The following is a 24,434-nucleotide window of genomic DNA, read 5'->3' as shown; positions in this document are numbered from 1 at the left end:
CCAACATCTTTGGGAAGCAAACACCACTATGCTGACTATTGGGTATATACGCCAGCTGACTAAGACATCAATTTCAGTCTTAAAAGTCATGCCCGATAATAGAAGAATTGATACAATTCAATCTTTTCTTATCACATGACCCTCCATGTCCCTATCTTCCCAGAAGACAGCATTAAACACACTGAAGTGGTACCTTCATGAGAAAGCGGTTGTGAAACCAGAACTCCAACAATTCCTAAAAGACACTTCAGCTTGCTACCCAAAGAAATTGGAAGTGTGAGAAATGCAAGGGCTGCAGGAGAAGCTAACACTGAGAAATTCAAAGGCATGTGACTCTTAAAAGGTGAAACAGACAGCATGACTTGGTGGCATGGCAACAGGTCTGGAGACCAACAGATGTACAACAAAACTAAAATAATGGAAACCTGCTGGATACTTCAGTAACTTGTAAAGCCTGTCCTGCCCCAGAGTCTCCAATGCCCAGCACCTGCAACTAATGCTAATGTTTCTGAGTCAAGCTTGTAGTGATGCCTCGATACCATTGCCTCTCAGCAAATCACTGACAGTCTATCAGAGAATTAGTACTCAGGAAAAAGGTGGATGGAGAAAGCAACAGTACCTCAACATTATACTCCTTGTACTGGCATGCTAGCAGGAAGGAAACTGGTACTGCAATGCATTCCAGCCCAACTCTGCCCAATCCCAGACATCTCAACATGAGAGGGAAAGTTTTCTCATCACATCAGTGTAGCAAATGAAACTATTCGTACACAGGCCCTCAGCATCATTGTCATCTTGACATATCAGCACAGGGGACAGAAACCCCTGTATGTTTCAGAACCCTGCTGCCCTGCCCACCACATCACTCCACTCCAATGCTATCCTGGAGCACCAGGGAGATGAGCAAGCTACAGGGAGCTGGCTCCCAGGTTCTGTAATCCCACTGGAACACCTCCACAGAGGAAGAAGCCACTGTACAGACAACCCCTGCAGTGACCATGGCATGTCAGGAAAGCAAAAGAACCAGCAGTCTCTTTGCTCTGCCATTCCCTTAGTGCACCAGAATGGAGGGTATTGTCTAGGGTGAGGTCCCCTGTCATCTGAGCTCTGCATTCTCTCAGCCCAAAAGCACAGATGAGAGCTGGGTGCTCTGAGAAGTGCCTCACACTGTCATACTTCTCAACAATACAGAATGGCTTTGGTCAGTTGCTCCAGGCCACCAAGTCAACAGCCCCCCCATGCAACCCTCTCAGAATACCATGTCACAGAGTGGCAGGTTTGTGAATCACAGAATATCAGGATTGGAAGGGACCTCAGGAGGTCATCTAGTCCAACTCCCTGCTTAAAGCAGGACCAATCCCCAGACAGATTTTTTCCCCAGATCCCTAAATGGCCCCCTCAAAGACTGACTCACAACCCTGGGTTTAGCAGGCCAATGCTCAAGCCACTGAGCTATCCCTCCCACCAGACTAAGAGCAACCTCTATTTTATCCAGATGGCACCCTCCTAACTCTCAGAAGGCACATGAGTTTCCAGGAGTGCCTCTGATATTGGCATAAAACCTCTTCCTGATACACACATCTGATCTCAGCTTCTAGATGACCCAGTGCCTGCTTTCCAGTGACAATTAGTGTGAAGCTTCTCAGAAAGAGCCATGACACAAGACACCATTACACTTCCACAAGGCTCTGGAGCCTCACATATACACTCCCATGGATGCAATGGTAGGATATGCTGATAACACCAGTCTTGTTAGATGCTAGGTGCCTTCCTCACATCAGTGTGCTTGTCTTACAATGAGGCACTGACTAGAACAGAGTACAAGCACATGACCTTTTCTGCTTTGAGAAGGGCCATATTCAGTGTGCCATGGCACTAATTTTCAAGTCCTGAGCTAACTGCAAATGAACTGCCATCTACTGAAGCACTGTGAAAAATCCAATCGGAAGAGAGCCAACCTGATAAATTGATTTTGCCCAAATAGAGACTTAAACCTAAGTCAGAAGTGCAGCTGAACAGCTGTCATCAATATCCCAGGTTCAGCAACAACAGGGAACCTACAAAAGTGAAACAAAATATTTGTCAGCCATTGAAGTCTCAGCCAGTTTAGCTCAGCGAAGCACCAAACAAGAATCAAACACAGAGTTCCAAGCCAAGTGTCAATGCCAAGGACTGCTAGCTATTAAAACTGACTAAAAAAAAATCATACTTGAGGCAGTAGCTTAAAAAAACCCAAAGCTCTAAGATAAACAGCTGGTACAGAGCTGAACCTAAAATACCTAAATCAGTTAAAACTGAGATAATGAGCCAAAGAGAGAATGGTATGCTCTATCACAGAAAACGTAAGGTTCCAAACAGGACATGCAGCAATAAACCGCATCAGCTGGAACTGCTGGAAGTGCCAATAAGGAGCTCTTGATAACCACATATAAAAAGGAACTGCCTGGAACATTCTGGGCCTCCGAGGACTGAGGCTAGAGTATGCTCAGTAAGACAGGGCCCTCAAGTTGGCCTACACAGTCCTGAAGGGGTATGTATGTGGGGGGGGGGGTGTCTAATGGATTTGGGAGCTCCCCAGGTTGACTCACAATGATAAAAACACAGAAGTAAAAATCCTCCATAGACATTAACTTTAGAAATGCATGGAGCTTGATTTCAATACATTAAAAAACTCCTTTCATGCAAAAGGAGGGGACACTGTGTGTTTTCATCACTGTGCGTTGTTTTTTTAAAGTTACCGTAGGACAAGTACAGTCAATGGAAGCCACTCAATGTCAAGTTTGTACAGGATTTATAAGAACCAGCCCTACATTCTCAGGTATAAATAGGGTAAAGCAAAGGCTTTCACATGCCATAGACAAACACAAGAGAAATACCTTAAGTACAAAATAAAGCACTATTAGGTTTGCCCACAAGAACACAATGCAATACTGGATCAGACTAGTGAACCATGTAGCCTAATATCCCATGGCTTACAGTGGCAAGTACCAGCTCTTTGAGAGGAAGATTCAAGAAACCCTGCAGAAGGTAGTTAAGCAATAAGCAACCCACCAAGTTCCTCCTTAACCCCCATTAGTCAAAGACTGGTTTAGGCCCTGAAATAGGAGGGTCTGTTTTTAACATCTTTACTATACTCTGAATACTCATACTAACCATAAGGAAGTCCAGTCTTACTTGAATCCTGCTGCACTCAATCTCAATTACATACTGTAGCACTAAGTACAAGTAATGCATTGAGAGAGAAGTGTTTCCCTTTATCATTTTCAATTTGCTCCTTTTCAATCTCACTGAGCATCTCCTTATTCTTCTATTACAACAAAGGATGAACAGAACTTACTGTTCTACTTTCACCATATATTTTTTCTTCCCTTATATCCCCTTTTTAAAACAAGCACTCCCACTCTTCTCAGTTCCTTCATATAAGAGTTTGTCAATGCTTGTTATCACTACTGTGACCATTCTCTGAACACACTATTTCTGCTACTCCCTTTGAAATGGGGACAAGAGCTGAAGAGATGAGTGTAACATTGATTTGTATCATGTCACCACAGTAAAAGCTGGGTTATCCATAGGGCCCTCCCAAATTCACAGTCCATTTTGGTCAATGTCATGGTCATAGGCTTTTAAAAATTGTAAATTAAATAATTTCGGCTATTTAAATCTGAAATTTCACAGTGGTGTAATTGTAGGGGTCTTGACCCAAAAAGCAGTTGTGGGGAGGTAGCAAGGTTATTGGTTGGGGGGGGTGTGGTACTGCTACCCTTACTTCTGTGCTGTTGCTGGTGGTGGCGCTGCCTTCAGAGCTGGGCAGCTGGAGAGCGGCAGCTGCTGCCCAGGAGCCCAGCTCTGAAGGCAGAGTCTCCACAAGCTGCAGTGCAGAAGGATGGCATGGTATGGTATGGTATGGTATTGCCACCCTTACTTTTGCACTGCTGCCCACAGAGCTGGGCCCTCAGTCAGCAGCTGCCACTCACCCTTGAAGGCAGCAGTGCAGAAGGGTGGCATAGCATGGTATTGCCACCCTTACTTCTGCACTGCTGCTGGCAGGGCGCCACCTTCAGAACTAGGTGCCTGGCAACCAGCTGCTGCTCTCCAGCCGCCCAGCTCTGAAGGCAGCGCAGAAGGGTAACAATAGGGCAGCCCCCCTAAAATGGCCTTGTGACCCCCCCATAACTCCCTTTTGGGTCAGGACCCCCAATTTGAGAAATGCTGGTCTCATCCGTGCAATCTGTACAGTATAGGGTAAAAGCACTCAAAAGACCAGATTTCATGGTGGGACACCAGATTTTATGGTCTGTGACGTGTTTTTCATGGCCATGAATTTGGTAGGGCCCTAGTTATCTGGCACTTTACCAACCACAAAGCTCTATAAACTGGCATTTCAGGATATGTGCAAGATGCACGGTCTGGGAGGCAGTCTGGGTGCAGGAGAGGGCTCGGGGGAGGGTTTTGGGGCATGGGAGGGGTATCGGAGTGCTGGATCCAGGCGGCACTCATCTTGGGTGGCTCCCCGCAAGCAGCAACATGTCCCTGCTGCTCCTATGTGGAGGTACGGCCAGGCAGCTGTGAGCTGCCTCAGCTCGCAGGCACCGCCCCTGCAGCTCCCATTGGCCGCAGTCAATGCTCCTAGGCAGAGGAACCACCACAGCAGCTCCATGCGCTGCCTCCACAGCTCCCATTTGCCAGGGACCACGACCAATGGGAGGTGCGAGGCAGGCACCTGCAGGCGGAGGCAGCTCACACTGAGCGTTGTCACAGGTGCATGGCTACCTGGCTCTTGTTCACATGCCCAGGGTCTACTGATCACATGTGGTATCAGGAAGGGATTTTCTCCCAGTTGACTGTGGGGGATTTTCGCCTTCCTCTGCAGTGTGTGGGTGCAGGTCCCTTTCTGGGATTATCTGGGTATAACTAATTTCCCTGCCATTGCAGGGCTGCCTCAAGCACTGGCACACCTCAGTCTGTCCTGTTCTCTGCCTGGTGCAGATAGTAGTCTAGTCTCCGGCAGACGGTAATGCTTTGGTCTCCTTTCAGGTGTTGGGTTTAGTGTGCAAGACCTGCCTGGTGCAGGTGGCCTGTGATATCAAGCTAAATGATCTAGCGGTCCCTTCTGGCCAAAACTCCATGATTATAACTCATGCTGTAAACGGATACACAACTGGCATGCAGAATGAAGTTATGCAGCACTAGGCATTAACTTTATTACGTATAAGAAATTCTTTTTTATAATTGATTAAATCCAATTCTTTCACTAAAATTAGTTCCATGTGGAACTATAAAGGTAGCAGTGCTATGTTTGATAAAAAATGCCAAATTGCTATCATCATTAAGGGCTGCACAGACAAAATGTTAATAGATCTGGATGTCACTTGATAAGCAAATTTCCTATAAATCAAAGTTGCCTTTAAAATATTTCAATATTTGATCCTTCTTTCAGGTTATTCCACTAAATGTGTATAAATAAAATTGTGAAAGATGTCATGTCTGAGATAAGCCATCAGTAAGGTACCTCATCGATCAGCACTGGGCTGTTGTGCTTGTGTAGAGAAGAAAAGTTTGCAAACAAGACCAAAAATTGTAAGTCTCTTTAGTGACAGATAAATCTCAGAGAGATTTAAACACCTCAGGGCAGTGATCTATAGAACAGGTGATTAGCCCAATGTGACCTATGTAGAGTCATTCATGGTAGGACTAAAGATCCAAAGACCATGTGTGTGTGTCTGGATAGACACCACAAACGTACTGAACCCTGGTGATGCCTCATCTGAAGGGCTGTATCCATTGATGGTGTTACTGAAACGTAGAGGCACAAATTATGAACGAGGTTCAGAAAAGTGCAACTAAAAGTAAAAAATATGGCCTGTCTTACCACACACATAATAGACAGATAAGCCTGTATGCTTTGGAGAAGATGGTTACTACAGGAAAATCTTGTCATTTGTTTCTATGAAGAAAATGTTGGGCACACCAATATTTTGTGATATACAAAGACTACGAAAGCATTGTTCTTCGTACCCACAATTTCATCACCAGAGCTCCAACAACTGAAGTATTCCTAATAAGGACAGCTAGTGCAAGACAGCCATTAAACACCACAGTCCAGCTTTGCTGTAGAACAGCAATACTCTACTCTGGCTCTATAGACATGTGTAGCTATGCATGGACCACCTGCAACAGGCTTTTGATGTGCACTTCACTCAGTACCAGGTTCCAAGCCAGTTACAACAGATGCATACTCCATAATGCAGTGTGGAATGGAAAAGGAGATGCTAGGATCCCTTGAAAGCAGAAATGAAGTGTTCCTCCTTACATTAACCAGGTGGGAAACAGAGTGATATTCTCCTCAAAGTACTATAAAAAATGCTGATGTTTTACAACCATCAAATATCAAAGGTGTTCACTGTAACAGATTAATTGAATCTTAATCCAGACAGTATGGGAGGGAGGTAATCTCCCATAGATGAGATCAATAGAAGCATGCAAACTGGATCTACCTCCATTTTGGACAGCCAGCCCTCTCTCTAAAAGATTCCTTAATTCCCCATTTCATCCAACATAGCCTAGATTGGTTGACTTTCATGGCACACTGCAAAGTGTATCTGTTTACTCAACCTTCTGGAGGTGTTGCAGGGAGCAGCTTGATGGGACTGTATGGTTGTGGGGCAAGAGTTTTCTGGGGAGCTACTGGTGGATTAACCTGCATGATCAGGCCCTAAGGCAACAGATGCTTAATAAGTACCATTGTAGTCAACGGGACTATTCACATATCTAAGTTCTTGCAGAATTGGCGGCTCTTAAGTATGTCACAGACACCTAGAGTAGTAAATACCATTTTACAAGTTTCACCATAAATCTCTAACAATGCTAGTCTCACCACAGCTCCATTCATTGACCCAAGTAGCTCTTCATTTGTGAAAAACTGAACGCCATTGGTAGAGAGAGTGTTGCTAATGGAGTTCAGATACAATACAGTACAATGAAAGCAAACAGTCAGTAGTTTAAAATTTCAGGTCAGGGACTTGTCTCCTTAGTATAAACACCCTGTAGGCGGAGACACTGTACTGTTAGTCTGAAGACTCATCTATGAATGGACAAATATTTCATCCACGTAAATGATACTGGATAAGCAGAACAGAAAACTTGCTGGACAAGAGACGCAAAAAAAGCTGACCTTTCAGAAGAGGGAGCATTTACTCTGAATATGCACGAAACATTCACACCACAGAACTTCTAAACCTGTAAAGGATGACCAGGGAGGACCTTTTCTAATCCACATAGGTATCTGTCAATTTCAGTGTTAAATCTGGTGTAATAAACAGGGGACATAGCCTTTGACCCCAATGTAACACAAGGATCAACTGAGCTCCTGGAAGGAATAGAGGAGAACATGGCAAATTTGTTTAAAAAGAAGCTGGTCCATCCATCATCCCCCTCATACTCTGATGTTACCTTTACTGCTGCTCCCTAACTGAACAAAACAGAGACTCAAGGAGGGGGAAAATAAAGTGAGGAGGCAGCTCTCTCCCACAGAGTCTAGCACTGACCTGTTGCCTACCCCTCTAGTCTTTCTGCTAGAAGGACAGATAGGCAGAGTTTGAAATATTTACTATGCAATTAACAGAGAGAAAGATTCAAACCCATGCAGAAGGCCACACCAGGAAGTTCAAGGGGCAATGCCATGTTGAATAACCCAGCTTCACCCCCAGCAAGGGAAGAATATGCTGAGATTCCTCCTCAGGTGCGCTGCCTGGCATCAGCTCATGAGTTTTATCTTCTCTACCAACCTCTTATTTGCATCCTAAATACTTCCACATATGCCAACTAATACCTCTTCCTCCTTGATGTATAATCCTTTCTGCTATTTGGAGACTAACCTCCCTCCCCCTATTCCTGCCCCAGTGCCACTTTATAACCCTTTCACAAGCACACGACACGTTTGAGAAAAATCTTTCCTCAAATCAAGCCTAGCAGTACCCTTTTATTGTATTCTCCTCTGACAGCTCTCCAGTCGGTCACTTTTTCCAAGAGTGGCACTCAAAACTGAATATTAAAGAGGTGACCAGAAATGAAACAGAAAAACTAGCACCTGCCTACTTTGGGATCCCCCTGCATACACTGCCTAAAACTACCTCAGCCGTTTTCGGGCTCCTTTCAGTTTAATGGGCACAGAACCATAAACCAGGCATGCGGAGCGGAGTCGTTTTAGCTGAAGCCTGCAGGGAGGCTGTTCCCGGCCCGGTGGCAGGACCTGTAGAAGAAAAGGCTCTGGCACTCCAAGTGTAGCCATGTTGGCGGTGGGCCCAGCGTTAGAGAGAGGCAGAGAGCAGCATATCCAGGCAGGGGCTTCGGAACAAGGTCGCTGGTTTTTGAACCAACCCCAACACGAGCGGGGCCCCAAGCGAGCGGAGGAGGAACAAGGCTGCACGTGTGAGGAGGGGGCAGCAGCAGCAGCACTGCCCGGGCTGGAGGGCGAGGGGAGACACTGCCGGGGCGGGGAGGCGCGATGCTCCCGGGTAGCGGGCAGCTCTGCCGGCCAAGGGAAGGGGCAGGCGAGCCGGGATATGGAACAACCCACATCTGACCCGAGGGCTGCGCCGCGCCGCGACCCAGCCCGCGAGCCACCGCCCCTCCGACGGCTCCGGCCGCCCGATGCGCAGCGGGCTCCGCCGGGGCAGGGTAGGAGGCGCCCCACGGCTGCGGCCCCAAGGGGGAAAGCGCAGCCCGGGCCGGCTCGCAGGGCCTCGGCCCCCGGCCCCGCCTCACGCCGGCGGAGCGCGGCCGTTTGGCCGGAAGCCGCCTCCCGTGCCCCGGGGGGGTGGCAGGTCCGGCCCCGCCCCGCACTCACCTACGGCGGGACTCGGGTCAGGGCGCTGCCCGGGGCCTGGACGGGTCTGCGGGCGGGGCGGGCGGAGCGCGGCGCGGCCTCTCCCGCTGGGTCCCAAGGGGAGATGGGTGCGGCGCGGGCCGGGCACGGTCACGGCGCAGCCTGGGGAGAGGGGCAGCGGCGCGGGCTCCGGGCTCTCGCTTCGCGTCTCCCTTATTGTCTCGCCCCTGCGCCCTGCATTCCAGGGCAGGAACCCCCGTCACCAGCCTCCGCCAATCAACGGCGCGCTCGTTGTGACGTCCATGGAACGTTCACTTCCCGCCGAACCGCACGCGGGGTTTAACTGCAGCCACCCGCTTCCGCCCGCGTGACGCAGAGCTGCGGGCGCGCGCACGCGCGCTCGGGCCCCTCACTGCCCCGCGACCTAGCGCGGGCGCCGAGGAATGGATCCTTCCAGCCCAACCAGCAGGGGCGATAAGGAGAGGGGGCTTCGTAGCCCTGGGCAACGGCACGCGCTGCACGGATCGTCCCAAGCCAATGAGAGGGGGTTTCTCAGCCCTGGGCAGTGGCACAAGCCGTGTTCCAACCCAGTGAGCCCGGGCAAAGGGCGGGGAGGGGGCTTCGCAGTCCCAGCACTGGTCCGAGCTGTGGGGCTAGTGCCAGTCCCCTGGTGGAGATGGGAATTGGCCAAACAGTAGGCAATTGCCCGGGGGGGGTAATTTGCAGTCTTGTGGCCAAGGGTGACCCGCTGAATGTAGATGCAGGTGCAACTCACAAAAAAACCCCACTACCTGTGTTTTCGAAGTGGCAATTCTTTACCTAATTAAAAACAATGATTTTGCAAACTAGAATCAGCTTTGAAACCAGTGATGTATTTGTGAAATTTCTTTTGGGGAAGGGAGGCTGAGGGAAAAGGTCTTGCCAATGCAGAACAAGGTAAGTAGTGAGTCAGGATATGTTTATATAATAATTTAAACCACAGAAACATAAAGAGAGGAACCAGGAAACAGTATATCCCCTGGGGATAGGAAGCAATTGAACAAGAAGCAGATAGCTGTTTGCCAAGAACATAATGCTTCACAAAGGGCATTGCTTTTTCCAGTTTACACTAGGCTTTTCATCCATCACCGGAGTATTTAGGTGCCAAATACAAATTTATCTACAAAGGACCCTGTTCTTCCTCCACTTCTTGGTTCAACTGCTGGTGCTTAGAAAAATATATTCCCCCAGCAACAATATTTCCATTAGAAAATGTATGTAAGTTATCAGAAAAATTGGGTTTGGTGTCCTGCACTGAAAACATCCATATTCATTCTGACCTGTTGTGAGCAATTCCACTGTTAAAAGCTCTCACCCAAAAGCCAGATGGTCCCTGTCAGCTTGTAGCAGGCCTCTGCACAGGAATTGTAATTAACTTCAGTATTTTTAATTGGTTCTGTTATTTTCTTCACAGCAAAAAACATCTATCAAGATACCTATCACAATGTAAAATCTTTGTAAAGACCAGGCAACATAACCAGTCTAGGTGAACTCTCAGTGGGAGGGGCAGAGGTACGCTTTTTCTCAACTAAATCTTGGTAAAAACTAAATTGCCTGCCTTCTCTAGGATTTTACATTGCAATAGACATCTTGATGTAAAAAAGCACTTTTGCAGTGAAGACACAGCCTCTGTTATGATAGCATAAAACCCTCTATATGTGAGGGGGTGGGAAAAACACTCTAAACTGGTTTAAAACTACTTTATAGCAATCTAATTTGTTCAGTTACTATATGAACCAGCTTAAGACAATAACTGACTGAACTAAGCTAAATCAATATAAGCTAGTTATAAACCAGCTTTATTATGTTCACACAGGAATTTTCACTGTTTTAACTCAGTTTAAAGATTGATTTTAGTTAAATCAGTGCATTTTTTGTGTTTAAATGGCTAAAGTCTAGCAACAAACTGAATAAGAGGTTTTGGATAAAGTTTGAAAGATGAAAACATCCCTACAAAAAGTTTTTCCCCTCCAGAAATCTCTGCTGGGAGTCCATGCTCCTCCCAGTGATCAAAGTTTCATATTAGTAAACTGCAAAGTTTCATGTTAAAATTCAAATTAAAGAAAAAAATCTTTTCAAGGTTCAACCATGAAATAACATTTTCTTATCACCAGATTACCAACAGCTTCAACTCCCTGCACGTGATCTCCTAGAGGAAGGAAAGCAGGCAATATTTATATTCTGTCCCCTTTCCCAAGATTCATGGCTGAGAGCCTAGGTGCTTTGTCCTGCAGCGATTAAAGGCTATGGTACTGAGTCCTGGATGGGATTATTAGCCTGGGTTCTGCCACTGCCATATAGTGGGACTACTTGCTCTCTTTGTTTGCTTTATGCATTGGGGCTTCACTTATATGAAAAAAAAACTAGAATAGGGTAGCATAGCATAGGACAGTGGTTCTCAAACTATGGGGTAGGCCTCCTAAGGGAAGCATGAGTTGTAGGTGGCCCCACCCCGTTCTCCTGCAGCTGAAGTAACATTGCTTCCTCCTAGGTGGCTACCTTGGTGGGCAGGCTAGTGATCCATCCCCTCAGTTAGAGACAACTAGCTCCTGCCCTTTCACCAGTCAGCTCTGAACTGAACCAGGTTCTCTCCTTTTCTTCTCCCTCCAAGCCTGGCATTGGCTGCAGGTATAACGGGGTGGGGCTAGAGAGGGGCCAAAGGTTCTCTTTAACCCTTGCTGTGCTGTCTGGCAGTTTCTTGGACTCCTTGTTTTTGTTGATCCATAGAAGTGATTAAAAAAAAACTTTTAGAGTACTCCTGTCAAAGTTGAACTTACACTATTTCTAGCACAGTGAAAATAGATAGCTTGGAATATTATAGCAGTTAAGAAACTGAATTATTGATTTTGTTTAGGTGTATTGCTGCTGCAGTGTTTGGCTCTCAAATTACAATGCTAGGAAACATCTGATCTTCAAACTTGCAAGAATTTTTTTTTTAATAATTTTGGGAGCCTGTAATCCTCAATTTGTACCTTTCTTCTGAAGTGACATTAATGCAATATTCTAATCTAGTCACTTAGGTTTTATTCTAATTAAATATTTAATAAAATAGTTTTTATTGTATTTTAGAGAAGAACAAAATAGGAAGCTGTCACCTTGATAGACAAATCTGAGTATGAATCGGACGCTTCTGATCCAATCTGCATACATAGGAAAACAGGTACTTAGAAAGTTGCTAGGTGGGAAAAATTAAATTACATCAGTCCTGCAGAACTTTAAATTGAATCAAAACTAGTAAGACTACTGTATATACAAATCAGCTTTTAACTACTAACTTCCCCTACCTTAAGAAGGGAAGTACAGATATTTTAAATAATCTCTTTCATGTGTTTTGCGTTTTTTTAAGCAAGAGTTGACATATTAGTGGTCTAGAAAGGTTTGAGATGTCATTTTAAACTTGTTTCTTCCTTTTATAGATAGTTTTCAAAGTTGCTGGAGCCTAGCTGTCACTACAACTTTCTAGAGACCAGGATTGTTTTCTCTTCTTCCCTTTCTTCACCCAAATAAAAGTAAATACAGAAGTGAGTCTCCTTATTTACCTGATCTGGTCCTGGTTTGAGGAAGAAGAGATGCTGCCCATGGGAAAGGGTGATGCTGCACAATGGAAGAATTCAAAATGGACAGGAAGTCCTCAGAGTTTGGGAGGGGGGGAAGAGGAGTAAAGACTTCAACTGGAATTAGGTGTAACATTTCTCTGACTCCCACTACAACTGCTCTATGTAATAAGTTTTAATTAGGAGTAAAGTATCTCCTTGCTTTGAGCAATACCAAATGATTAAAGATTTCAGCTTATTAAACAGTCTACTGCAAACTGAAGGCTATAAAAAACAGAATTAAAATGAAATTTCAAGCTAACAGCTCGTATAATTTCTGTAATCCTCAACCAAAACCAAGCTATCTTCAGGCAAAACCAAAACCCTCAGAAAGGAGCTAATTTCAGTTTGGAAACTAGAGCACAGTGGCAAAAAGAGTGGAAGAGGTAACAGTATAAAACAAAAACAAAAAAACCCATCACTACCCTTTCATTCAAAGAAGAAAAAAAGGATTTCTTTAGAGTGTGCTTTTCCTAATAGTCACCAAGCTTCTCAATTGGAAAGAACATAACAAAAAGCCTGTCTAATCCAGTATCCTATACGTGATGCTGCCCAAAATGGGTACGTATGGGACAGTGAAGCTGTGTCAAGGGATGGGTCAGTGTGTGTTTGAGGGAGGGATGCCGTGTGCGTATGTGGGAATGTACAGTGGAAGATGAGGGTTGGGGTTTTGTTCAGTGTGTCGGACTGTGGCCTGGTCTACACTATGAAGTTAGGTCGACCTAATTATGTCCATGTCTACACTTACATTGGCTGTGGCAAGGCTGTAATGCCCTCACTACACAACTTCACCTGCATTGAGAGGCATCGGGTTTGTGTTGGTGGAACAGGGCACTTACAACTCCACCGCCACAAGAGGCATTGGGTTCATTATGTTGGCCTAGTGTCCCTGTACACATTGCCTTATTATATCAATGGTTGGCTGTCAATCTTGTCAATTTCACAGCTGCCTGCTGGAGCCCTGAAATGAACAATAAAGGGTGGTCTGCTCCTTGCTGTGAATCCCCTGGCTCACAACTCAGACATCCCCTGGAGCTCTCTGAGCTGGGTGCCCGCCCCCGCACTGCCCCACTTCAGTTGGCGGAAGAGCTCCTGGTGAGGATGTGCACCACTGACAGAAGGAGGGTAATGTGGACGTGAATAACTGCAGTAATTACTGTGGTAGCTGTAAGTCAACCTATGTTAGGTCAACTTAAGTTTGTAATGTAGACATGCCCTGAGGCTTGGTGTGTGTGGAGTGGGTGCATGGGGAAGCTCAGATGCTCTGTGTGGGTTGGTCAGTGTGCATCTGTAGTGCTGATCATGAAGAAGTACTGTAGGAGACGTTCTGGACAGTGACGGGGAGGCTCAAGCGCTGCATGTGGGTGTTGGTCAGGGCTGGGGGATGTTTAAGGGCTGTGCATGGGGTGGGGGGCTCAGGTGCTGGGTGTGTGTGTGGGGGGTGTCAGTTCTGGGAGAGGCTCAAGTGCTGTGGGGGGGGGGTTCAGACACTGTATGGGCGGAGTTAGTGAGGGGGTTCCGGTGTTGGGTGTATCAGTGGTGGAAGCTGAGGTGCTGTAAGGGGGCAGAGGTGATATGTGTTGGTCAGGGTGGGGGGGGTCTCAGGCACTGGGGGGAGGTGTGTGGGAGCGGAAGTGCTGTGCGTTGGTTGGGGTGGGAGGCAGGAATCAGGCATGGAGAGGGGCTCAGGTGCTGTGCAGGGGGTCTGTGGGGGGTGTGGCTCACCCACTGAGTGGGGGCTCAGATGCTGTGTGTTGGTATTGGTGGGGGATTTGGGGGATGCAGGCAGGTGCTGTGGGAGTAGGTGTGGGGCAGGGGCACTGAGTGGAGGTGGGGGTCAACAGGGGGCAGGGGCCCTGGATGGGAGTCAGCAGCGCTGAGTGTTGGTGCGGGGATTGGGGTGCAGGCATGTGCTGTGGGGATAGGGGGGCAGGGGCGCTGGGTGGGAGTTAGAGGGGGGCTCAAGTGCTGTGTTAGTATTGGTGGGGGGTTTGGGGTGCAGGCAAGTGCTGTAGGGGTAGGTGGGGGCAGGGGCGCTGGGTGGGGGCTCAGGTGCTGTTAGTATTGGTGGGGGATTTGGGGGTACAGGCAGGTGCTGTGGGGATAAGTGGGGATCAGGGGCACTGGGTGGGGGTTAGAGTGGGGACTCAGGTGCTGTGTTAGTATTGGTGGGGGGCCTGGGGGTGCAGGCAGGTGCTGTGGGGGTTAGGGTGGGGGCTCAGGTGCTGTGTTAGTATTGGTGGGGGGCTTGGGGGTGCAGGCAGGTGCTGTGGGGATAGGTGGGGGTCAGGGGCGCTGGGTGGGGGTTAGAGTGGGGGCTCAGGTGCTGTGGGTTAGTATTGGTGGGGGGCTTGGGGGTGCAGGCAGGTGCTGTGGGGGTAAGAGTGGGGTCTCAGGTGCTGTGGGTTAGTATTGGTGGAGAGCTTGGGGGTGCAGACAGGTGCTGTGGGGATAGGTGGGGGTCAGGGGTGCTGGGTGGGGGTTAGAGTGGGGGCTCAGGTGCTGGGTTAGTATTGGTGGGGGGCTTGGGGGTGCAGGCAGGTGCTGTGGGGGTCAGGGGCGCTGGATGGGGGCTCAGGTGCTGGGTTAGTATTGGTGGGGGGCTTGGGGGTGCAGGCAGGTGCTGTGGGGGTAGGTGGGGGTCAGGGGTGCTGGGTGGGGGTTAGAGTGGGGGCTCAGGTGCTGGGTTAGTATTGGTGGGGTTTGGGGGTGCAGGCAGGTGCTGTGGGGATAGGTGGGGGGCAGGGGCATGGTGTGGGGGTTAGAGTGGGGGCTCAGGTGCTGTGGGTTAGTATTGGGGGGAGGTTTGGGGGTGCAGGCACGTGCTGTGGCACTGGGGGGATTAGAGTGGGGGCTCAGGTGCTGTTAGTATTGGTGGGGGGCTTGGGGGTGCAGGCAGGTGCTGTGGGGGTAGGTGGGGGTCAGGGGCGCTGGGTGGGGGCTCAGGTGCTGGGTTAGTATTGGTGGGGGGCTTGGGGGTGCAGGCAGGTGCTGTGGGGGGCTCAGGAACTGCGGGCGGGCGGGGGCTGCTCCTAGCCGACGCCCCCCAACGCGCTCTCAGGCCCGCGCCCTCCAGCAGCCCTTCCCCCCGGGCGCCCATCGCGGGCCGGGCCCGGGGCCGCTGCCGCCCCGCCTCTCTCGCCCTCTGAGCGGCCACGTCGCTGCCACGTCCCGGCGCAGGCGCCGCGGCTGCTTCCGGCGCGGGCGGATGGTGGAGCCGGGAGCGGCCCGCACTTGCCACCGTCCCCGGGAGCCGGAGCGAGCGGGGCCGCCGCCAGGGCAGCGCGACCCCGGGCCGGGGCGGGCCCGCCGCGGGCAGCCATGAACTTCCTGCGGGGCGTCATGGGGGGGCCGAGCGCCGGGGCCCAGCCCTCCGGGGCCGAGACGGTGAGTCGGGCCGGGACCCCGCCGCGCGGGGCCCGCCGCCTCCATGGGTCCGTCAGCGCCGGGCTCGGGACCCCTGCGATGGGGCCAGCCGCCCCCGGCCCCACACGGCGCCGCCCTTCTCACCCGCTGCGGGGCCCGGGGTGCTGGGGACAGGGGGCTCCGGCTCCACCCGTCCTTCCGCCCCCGAGCTGCCGCGGCGCCCCTTCCCCGGGCCCATCGGGGCCGACGGGCTGCGTCCTCCTCCGCGCACAGCCTGGGCCCTGCTGGGCTGGGCACCATCGCTGCAGCCCAGGGACTCCCAGCGCAGGTGTGAGCTGAGCGTTAAAAGGTGCTTGTGGCTTGCACCGGAGACGGGAGATAACCCGGGTGCTGTAACCAGGCTAAACCCCAGGCTTGAGGCTTCTTACCGGGACCCGGTTAGTTTCTACTGACGCTACAATTTAAGCATGAGCAACTGGTTACCCTGACCGGGGGACGTGTTGTATACAGGAGGCCCTTAAACAGATTGACCTTCAGCCTGTTGGAGTGTAGCCTGAATGAGTGTCAATTATTTCCTTTATCCTGAGACGGTGGTTGTGAAAGAAACTGAGAATTCTGGTTATGATCCTGTGTGTACTATGCACTTCACTTATGTAGCAATGTTGGAAGACTCTTCCCTAATGAGCTGCATTTTTCAAACATGAAGTCAGATTAGTCTCTTAAATACAACTGTGTTAATCTGCAGCGAGAGACAGAATTTGGCTTTGGTAAGGAAGAAACAAATCATGCTTTTCTGCCCCTTGTGAGTAACACTCTGGAGAAAATAGCTCAATTACAATTTGCATTTATTCTGTAGACCAAATTCAAGTTGCACTTTAGTCACGATAAAAGTTCACCACCTGAGCAACTAGTTTTTGAAAGTGGGCGTTAAAAGGTTTCAGTGCAGAATTTAGCAACTGACTCATTACACAAGGTTCAAAATATAAAAATCCCCTCAAAAATTCTCATTTCTCTGGTTTCTTTCATCTTAAAAAAAGATTGATTAAATTGTGGGTAAAATATTAAAGAACCTCTAATAAGAAGCATTTTATAAGTTATTTTATCTGAAAATAGACTGGGTAGCTTGGTTTTGGCTCAGGGATACTTGCATGCTCTGCTGTCTCTTTGCCTTGCCTGTTATAAAGAAGCAAGTGGACTGAAACTGACAAATATCTTGTGCTTAAGAGTAGGATCTTGTATGTTTCTGGCTTGGTCTACCGTACAGAGTTAGGTCCATGTAAGGCAGTTTATGTCGACCTAATTATGTCAGTGTCTAGGCTAGAATGCTGCGTCCACCCAAGTAAGTGCCCTGGTACACTGACATAATAGCTACACTTCCACTAGAGCAGGGATCCAGCAACCTTTCAGAAGTGATGTGCCGAATCTTCATTTATTCACTCTAATTTAAGGTTTTGCATGCCAGTAATACATTTTAACATTTTTAGAAGGTCTCTTTCTAAACTATTGTTGTATGTAAAGTAAAAAAGTTTTAAAATTTTAAGAAGCTTCATTTAAAATTAAATTAAAATGCAGAGCCCCCCAGACTGGTGGCCAGGACCCGGGCAGTGTGAGTGGCACTGAAAGTCAGCTCGCATACCACCTTCAGCACCCATGCCATAGGTTGCCTACCCCTACACTATAGGCATAGAGCGAGGCAGTGTCCCTGTAGACACTGCACTACTTACATAGGCTGTTGGCTGTCATTCTGTCAGCAGCAAGGGCTCACAGCTGGTAATTTCACCGCTGGTAGGCTCTGTGCTGTGAAATTGAGCTGGGCCAGGACTCACAGCTGGGACTGTAACCCCAGGCGGGTGAGGGCTCCAGTTGTGAGCAGGATGGGGCTGTCAGTGCCCCACAATGCCCCACTTCAGTCAGTTCAAGCGCTCCTGGTGAGGACGTGCTCCACCGACAGGAGGGTAGTGTGGACACCAACAGCCTACTGATTTACTGGGGTGGCTGTAGGTCGACCTAAATTAAGTGAACCTAACTTTGTGGTTTAGACAATCCCTCTGACACTCTCTGCTATCCAGAAAGGAACATTCACAGTGGACAGAGTGGACAATCCACACCTTCAGGCTAGTTACAGTCACAGACAAGCCAGAATCACTCTAGTGGCTTGAAAATGCCATTATCACCTACTTTATTTGCTGTATTTGTTGCAGTCCTTGTTCTGGAGGGCATGGGATTAGTTTATGATCGGGATGAAATTGTTGAAGTTACTAGGGTAAGTCTAACTTTGTTATGCAAACCTTCATCTGTTCTATTTAAAATAAACCCAGGGGGAAGCTTCCTTAGGTTAAGGTCTGAGGAGTACATCAAAACACAGCTAAATTATGTAAACTTATTAAAATCAGTGACTTTTTTCATAAAGTAGAAGAGAGTAGCTAGAGAAAGGAAGTCAGGAGTTTTTGGCCCAGCTATGACACTGGCCTGCTGTCCGATTCCCTCTCCATTGCATCCCCATCTGTAAAAACAGATCAGATATACTATGGGTGGCAAGGCTTAATTTATGTTTGTAAAGTGACTTGAGATCCTTGCATGAAAGACTGTGTGCTGTATTATATGGTGAGTAAAACCGTGCTTTTTCCTTTACAACCAGAATATGGAAAAAATGAAGATTGTACGAACTTTGATACCAGTGGGGCTGTTGATTTTTGGGGAGAAATAACTTCTTCTAACAGCTGATACCTGTTTCATATGAAAACTTATTCAGTGTGTGATTTTGAGGTTTTTCCTTTACACAATTTAAAATTTAGCTCCATTTTGTGCCTTGTGTTTGTACTCCTCCTTCCCATTTCCTGGCAGGTTTCACAGAGTAATACTTCACCTAAAGAAATTGCTCATTTTTTTTCTTGCAATATGTTTACAGTATACGTGATTAAGGCTAAGATTCTGTCACACATATTTTTAGTAAAAGTCACAGGCAATAAAGAAAAATTCACATAAGCCTGTGACCTACCTGTGACTTTTACTAAAAATATGCATGACAAAATCATCCAACATCACCCAGGAGGGCCTGGCTCGGAGGTGCAGGGTCCCCCACCACCCACGGCGGCTCCAAGCTTGGGGCTCCGAGCTGTGGGGTGCCCGCGGTGGCTCTCAGCTCCAGGGTGCCCCTGCCTCTGCCCCAGCTGGGAGCTGCCTGCAGGGCACCCCTGCCTCCCTCTGTGGTTGGTTGCTTGGACCCCCGCAGTTACCAGCTGCGGCGAGAGACCCTATAGCTTCCAGATGCTGGGGTCTCAAGTCACAGAGGTCTCTGGAAGTCACGGATTTCGTGACTTTTGTGTCCTCCGTGACACAATCGTAGCCTTATACGTGATACAGTATCTAGCCAAATTTTATAAACAAACCTAACTCTAAATTTCTGCTGTAGTAGGAAGAGAGCCTGTAGTAGGAATATAAGCCCTTGTATTAAAGACCTGGTATGAGGCCTGAGTTAAAGTAGTGGCAGGCTTTGCCGATATAAAGCAAAGTTAGCAAAAGTCAGGCTGTGAGCAAATGCCAGGCTCTGCCTGCTTGCATGTTCACAGAATCTGGCAAGAACAGGGCCGATACTGCAGAAATACACATTCCTAAGAAGCGCTAGGCACAGGGTACTCATGCAAACACATTCTAGAAGAGCGGTACCAGAACATCCCGATATCAAGGATGGTACGAAAACATTCCCCAAGGATAACAGGAACACACTGACCCCTCCTGAAAGATAAGGTCGGGATGACAGTGTGATGAATAGAGATGTTTTAATTGAACCAACATGTGCAAGGAGATGGGTGACAACTAGCTACGTCAGGGGTCAGTAACTAACTATGTCAGAGGGGCAGTACATAACCTGTTTGTATCAGGGTATAAAGAGATATCTCTGAGAGAGTGTCTTGGTCCAGCCGAGGGAGGAATGGAAAGTCCCGCCATTCGCTGAGCTGCATCCATTGTCATGGACATATATGTCTTAGTATCCTCATCCTCAGAGTCTGCCAGGTGCTATTACCATGCTTTGTCAACAATAAACCTGGCCAGGTGCCTTCGTATCTTAACAGATCTTGTGGTCATTGGGTGGTTTGCTCAAGGTCTGCTGTGCCGGCTGTCTGCGCAGAGCTGGGGCAGCACACAGGGAGAACACACACGCAGCCAAACATCTAACAACACTGGTGACCCCAATGTGATTCATTGAAATCATCAAGCAAAGCTTATTACAATTAAAATTACAAGATTGGCCAGTCAGAGTGTACTATGCCACTCTGAGAACTTTGGTAAATGGTACTTACGTAGAGCACTATCCCATGGTGTGCCTAGTAACTGAAACTGGCTTAGAAATTAATCAGGCTTGTTGTACAAAACATAATGGATGGTGGCTGTGTGAGTGCTGTGCTACAATCGATAGCAGCAACACAAAAAGAAGCTGGGCCCAACTGGTACAAAAAAAATTAGTCAATGAGGTGGTTCAAGTACACGATGTGGTATGTGCTCTGGGATATTCCAATTTTTCTATACATGGAGACATTTGTCCTGGAATCAGTAGAGGATTTTGTTACTAGCACAGTCCAAATCGGAACCCATGCCTTTTGGTCAACCAGTAGTGTCAGCACTGCCACTGAAATTATTACTCCTCCTGGCAACCTGATTGAATTATTTCCACCAGTGTAGCAACTACGATTGGACATACATGATTTGGTGGCAAGAACCACTATGGAGAATAGATGGTAGCTCCATATTTAATGCTGTAACCAGAGTTCATTATAAGGCTGACTCCCAGCTCCCCTCTAACTTCAACAGTAAAGAAGCTAATAGTCTCAGTAGATTTATTTTTCCCAGATACTGTTGAAAATGGCTTTTGAAATTGTCTTAAATGGCTACTCCTAGAAATCTGCCAGTTTCCTGCCTCAGACCAAATAAATTACCATGCCACGATTTGAAACATGGGTACATTCTGATGTTTGAAGTTTGCCTCTTTTCAAGACTCAGAGCAAGCACATCAAAATGACTGTGAGGTTGCCATTATTTCAGAATGAATCTCAATTCTCCTTCACTGAACCCAAAATCAGAGAGAGGGGACAGAGGGGAAATGCTGAAGTACATTTTTATATCAAGACTAATGTATAAAAGTTTGTGTAAATGCTCTTGACAGGGAAAACACATAGAGGCTTTTTCACATGAAAAGCTTTATTATAATCTGGGCAGTTGTTGTTTTTCAGTTCCCCTCTAACTCCCAAAAAAAAAAAAAAAAATCCCCACACCTGACAACTTTTCTTCTTGTGTAAACTCTCCATAGCTAGAGCTTGCTAGTTTCAAATCTCAGACACTGAGCAAGTTTCTGAAAAGAAAAATCATGTTTCTTAAAATTGGCTTCCAAAGGATGTTTTAAAAAAAAGCCAAACAGCCCCTTAGACTTGTGACCTTTTCCGCTGCATTGATATGAAAAGAGGGCTTGAAAAGCTCACTTAAGGGAGGCTTTGTCTAATCACGGATTTGAACCAGTATAGTGACGCACCTGTTTGGAGAGTCTTCCTACAGTTTAGAAGTACCTTTTTAAAATTTTACTGAGGTTGAGTCCTTACCAACTTAGATTAGAGATGCATTATATACATTCTGTTTAAATTCCGAAGGTTCATCCAGCACAAAAGTTTCCATCTGGTATCTTGTTCTTTACATTAAATGTCGTTTGCTTTCAGCGACTACAAAGTTGTCCTTTGTGCATTTGAGGTTTACATGGCTCCTATGTTGGTCTGCCATGACTATGAAAAGGGCTTCACGCTCAACCTCCTCTAGCCGAAGTCTGTCTCTGAATGTGTAAGAACCTGGTCAGCCAAGAGTGGCAGCTTTAGAGGCACATATTTCATACCGGTGCTTACCAGTGGTCTGTATAATCAATGTACGGCGTTCCATTGGCTCCTTTGTGAATTGCTGTTCTCTGGATATTGCATTGAGATGGGACTTGGGTTCTGGGGAAGAAGTGCTTCCATCAGTATCCAGCTAGGAGTGTTCCTCAGCCCGCTTACTGAGGAATGTCAAAGTGGGGCTTCGCGAAGCAAACAAATACAAGAGGGAAGTGCTTACGAACCAGAGTAATGCTTGTTCTCCACAAAGCCCTGCTGACCTTCCCTCTTCTGTGTAGCTTAAATCCTGTGGCTCCTGGAGAGAGAGAGAGGAACTGAGAGAGGGTTTAGATGGGGGGATTAAGGGTGGCTACAGGATAGAATGCGGGGTGTGAGGCTCAAGTACCTGTCTACTCTCTTGTAGCCAGTGCTGCTTACAAGCAGGGGCGGCTCTAGACATTTCGCCGCCCCAAGCAGGAGGCGCTCTGCTGGTCGCTGGTCCCGCGGCTCCGGTGGACCTCCCGCAGGCGTGCCTGCGGAGGGTCCGCTGGTCCCCGCGGCTCCACCGAAGCCTCCGCAGGGACGCCCGCGGAAGGTCCACTGGAGCCGCTCTCCCGGCGACCGGCAGAGCGCCCCCCGCGGCATGCCGCCCCAAGCACGTGCTTGGCGTGCTGGGGTCTGGAGCCGCCTCTGCTTATAAGGGTTCTGTGGCTGCATGGCCAGGTACATGCATTCTGGATCGGTATGAAGACAACACTAACATACTAACTCCTGTTCTTTATATATTAAAGCTGTATATAAGTTTGGTCAAGTAACTTTAGAGTCCATGGGGATGCTCAGAGCACAAGTCCTGTGAAGGTAGGGTTAGTTCATATGTAACTGGAAAAGTTTTAATTTCGGGATAAGTAATGTAGTGTTTGATTGAAAAGGAGGACGGTTTTTAGATACTATAAGGTACCAACAATAATGTCACTGGGGCAGGATGAGGTTACCATTGTCCTGCTCCTTCTTGAGTTAAATAACCAAAGAGGCTTTCTCTAAAGTTGCATGAGTCAAGAGGGAGAATCAAGCTCTCCAGTGTGTTTATACAATAGGCATAACTTTACTTCGCACAAGAGTTGTGTTGGTCATGTTTATGCTTGTTGCTTTTTGTACAAGTGTGCCTACACTAATATGATTGCAGTAGTGAAAATCCTTGCTCTGTACACTGTATCTGCACTGGGCCTTGTCTGCACAGTGACTTTTTGCACAACAGTCCAAGGAGAGCTTTCTGTATTCTGTAACTAAAGATCACCGTGTGGCTACGCCGCTGCGTGTGCGCACAGAGATCCAGAACATCAGAAAGCTCACTGTGTGCAGTGTGTGGTTTTAGGGAAGGATGAATACTGATCACTATGGGTGGGAGTTAGTCATTTTACTGTTCATCTGTATCTGTCGGTTCAGTTAAACAAGCTGTTCTCTCTAAAAAGTGCAGTGGGGTAGAAAGAACTGGCATGTTCAGCAGAATTTCTAAAATTAAATGTTCTATTAGGAATCTCTACTGGTTCTTACTTTGGTCCTGGGTGAACTTTGAGTTCACCCTTGTCTCAGTCTAGATTTTTATATCTCAATCATTATATTCTGTTTTCCAAGTGTTCTGTTCTGCAGTGAATTAATTTACCTTCCGAACAGAAGGAATAGGGAAATAGTCAGCTTTCTGAGCTGCTGGCTATGGAGGATCCTGAATTTGCTATAGAATTACTGTTCCTGCATCTCTCTTGATGCACCTATCTGTTGTTTGTTTTAGATTCAGAAACTCTGTGACCGTGTAGCTTCATCTACTTTATTGGATGATCGAAGGGATGCTGTACGTGCTCTCAAATCGTTATCAAAGGTATGTGTTGTATTTTTTCTATTGTGCCATGAACCTATACAGTGCCTTTTGTGTTGTGTGAAGTTTGCACCATATTGCAAATATCATTTTTAATACTACTCTTAATGTTTTATTTTCTGGACAGAAATATCGCCTGGAGGTGGGGTTCCAGGCTATGGAACATCTTATCAATGTTCTCCAGACAGACCGGTAAGCACATTCTAACTTCTAAAAATGAACTCTTAAGTGGCATTTTTCTCAAAGTACATCCTGAAATAGTATTTAATAAAACTAAACCAGACCTGTAATTAGTGTGTACAGAATGCTAAATTTTATTAGTAATTCTCCTGGCAGATTAAATTTTGCTTACAGGACCTGCTTACAAACATGTACATAAAATAAGGAAGTAGGAAACAAGGAAATTTAGGGATGGCAGATTATAATAGCGATAAAGTAATGGCAATACAGAAGTGTGTGTAAATACAGCAGAAACCTGCTGATTTTAAAATATGTAAAATTTGTCATGTCTGGACTACTGACAAATCAGAAGTCATGATATTAATAGACTAAAGAATCGCGTATATAAATATTAACAGATGTGTTCGGGCAAAAGGAGGTTAAGATATAATTTAACCATTTGTAATTAGGAGGACTAAATATGGAATCAGTCAGTCTTATTTACTGGTGTACATAATTTGGTGGGTTGGTACAATGTTTTTTATATGGAACAGCGTTCATTTCTACAGGTTAAGGCCTTGGAGTAATGGAATAACTACAGCTTATTGGTGTTGAAAGTGCTGCTGTCAAGGGAAAAATTATATTCATCTGAAATTGTTCACGTGTCAGAAGGAAAAACATAGATTATTTACATACAGCTGCCTCATCAGTTGATCTACTTATAGCATTTGGCA

The 24,434-nt window shown here is 47.3% G+C and overlaps 2 protein-coding genes and 1 long non-coding RNA gene across 7 annotated transcripts in view; 2 read left to right on the top strand and 1 right to left on the bottom strand.

The window, feature by feature from the left end:
- The window catches only part of G3BP2 (G3BP stress granule assembly factor 2), a 43,524-nt gene extending 34,424 nt beyond the window's left edge, over window positions 1-9,100 (bottom strand). The window contains exon 1 of one of the 2 annotated variants that reach the window (XM_045018869.1): window positions 8,846-9,100. The gene's annotated coding sequence lies outside the window, so the exon portion shown is untranslated. The remainder of the gene's footprint in view (window positions 1-8,845) is intronic. The other variant, XM_045018868.1, reaches the window with a different exon arrangement.
- Window positions 9,101-9,167: 67 nt separating this feature from the next.
- LOC123371354 lies at window positions 9,168-13,089 on the top strand. The gene is made up of 3 exons (XR_006579768.1): window positions 9,168-9,414; window positions 11,933-12,023; window positions 12,280-13,089. It is a non-coding gene; the product is annotated as an uncharacterized LOC123371354 (long non-coding RNA).
- A 2,565-nt stretch (window positions 13,090-15,654) lies between these two features.
- USO1 (USO1 vesicle transport factor) overlaps window positions 15,655-24,434 on the top strand; it is a 62,005-nt gene continuing 53,225 nt past the window's right edge. For 2 of the 4 annotated variants that reach the window (XM_045017746.1, XM_045017743.1), the window contains exons 1-3: window positions 15,657-15,843; window positions 23,458-23,544; window positions 23,669-23,733. In XM_045017746.1, the coding sequence (XP_044873681.1) occupies window positions 15,778-15,843; window positions 23,458-23,544; window positions 23,669-23,733 (218 nt within the window). In that variant the 5' untranslated portion in view covers window positions 15,657-15,777. Of the gene's footprint in view, window positions 15,844-23,457; window positions 23,545-23,668; window positions 23,734-24,434 lie in introns of all 4 variants that reach the window. The other 2 variants (XM_045017744.1, XM_045017745.1) reach the window with 2 other exon arrangements.

Source organism: Mauremys mutica, chromosome 5 (assembly GCF_020497125.1).
Source record: "Mauremys mutica isolate MM-2020 ecotype Southern chromosome 5, ASM2049712v1, whole genome shotgun sequence".
Taxonomy (NCBI): domain Eukaryota; kingdom Metazoa; phylum Chordata; order Testudines; family Geoemydidae; genus Mauremys; species Mauremys mutica.
The sequence above is the reverse complement of the archived record's forward strand: the minus strand, read 5'-3'. Positions and strand labels throughout refer to the sequence as shown.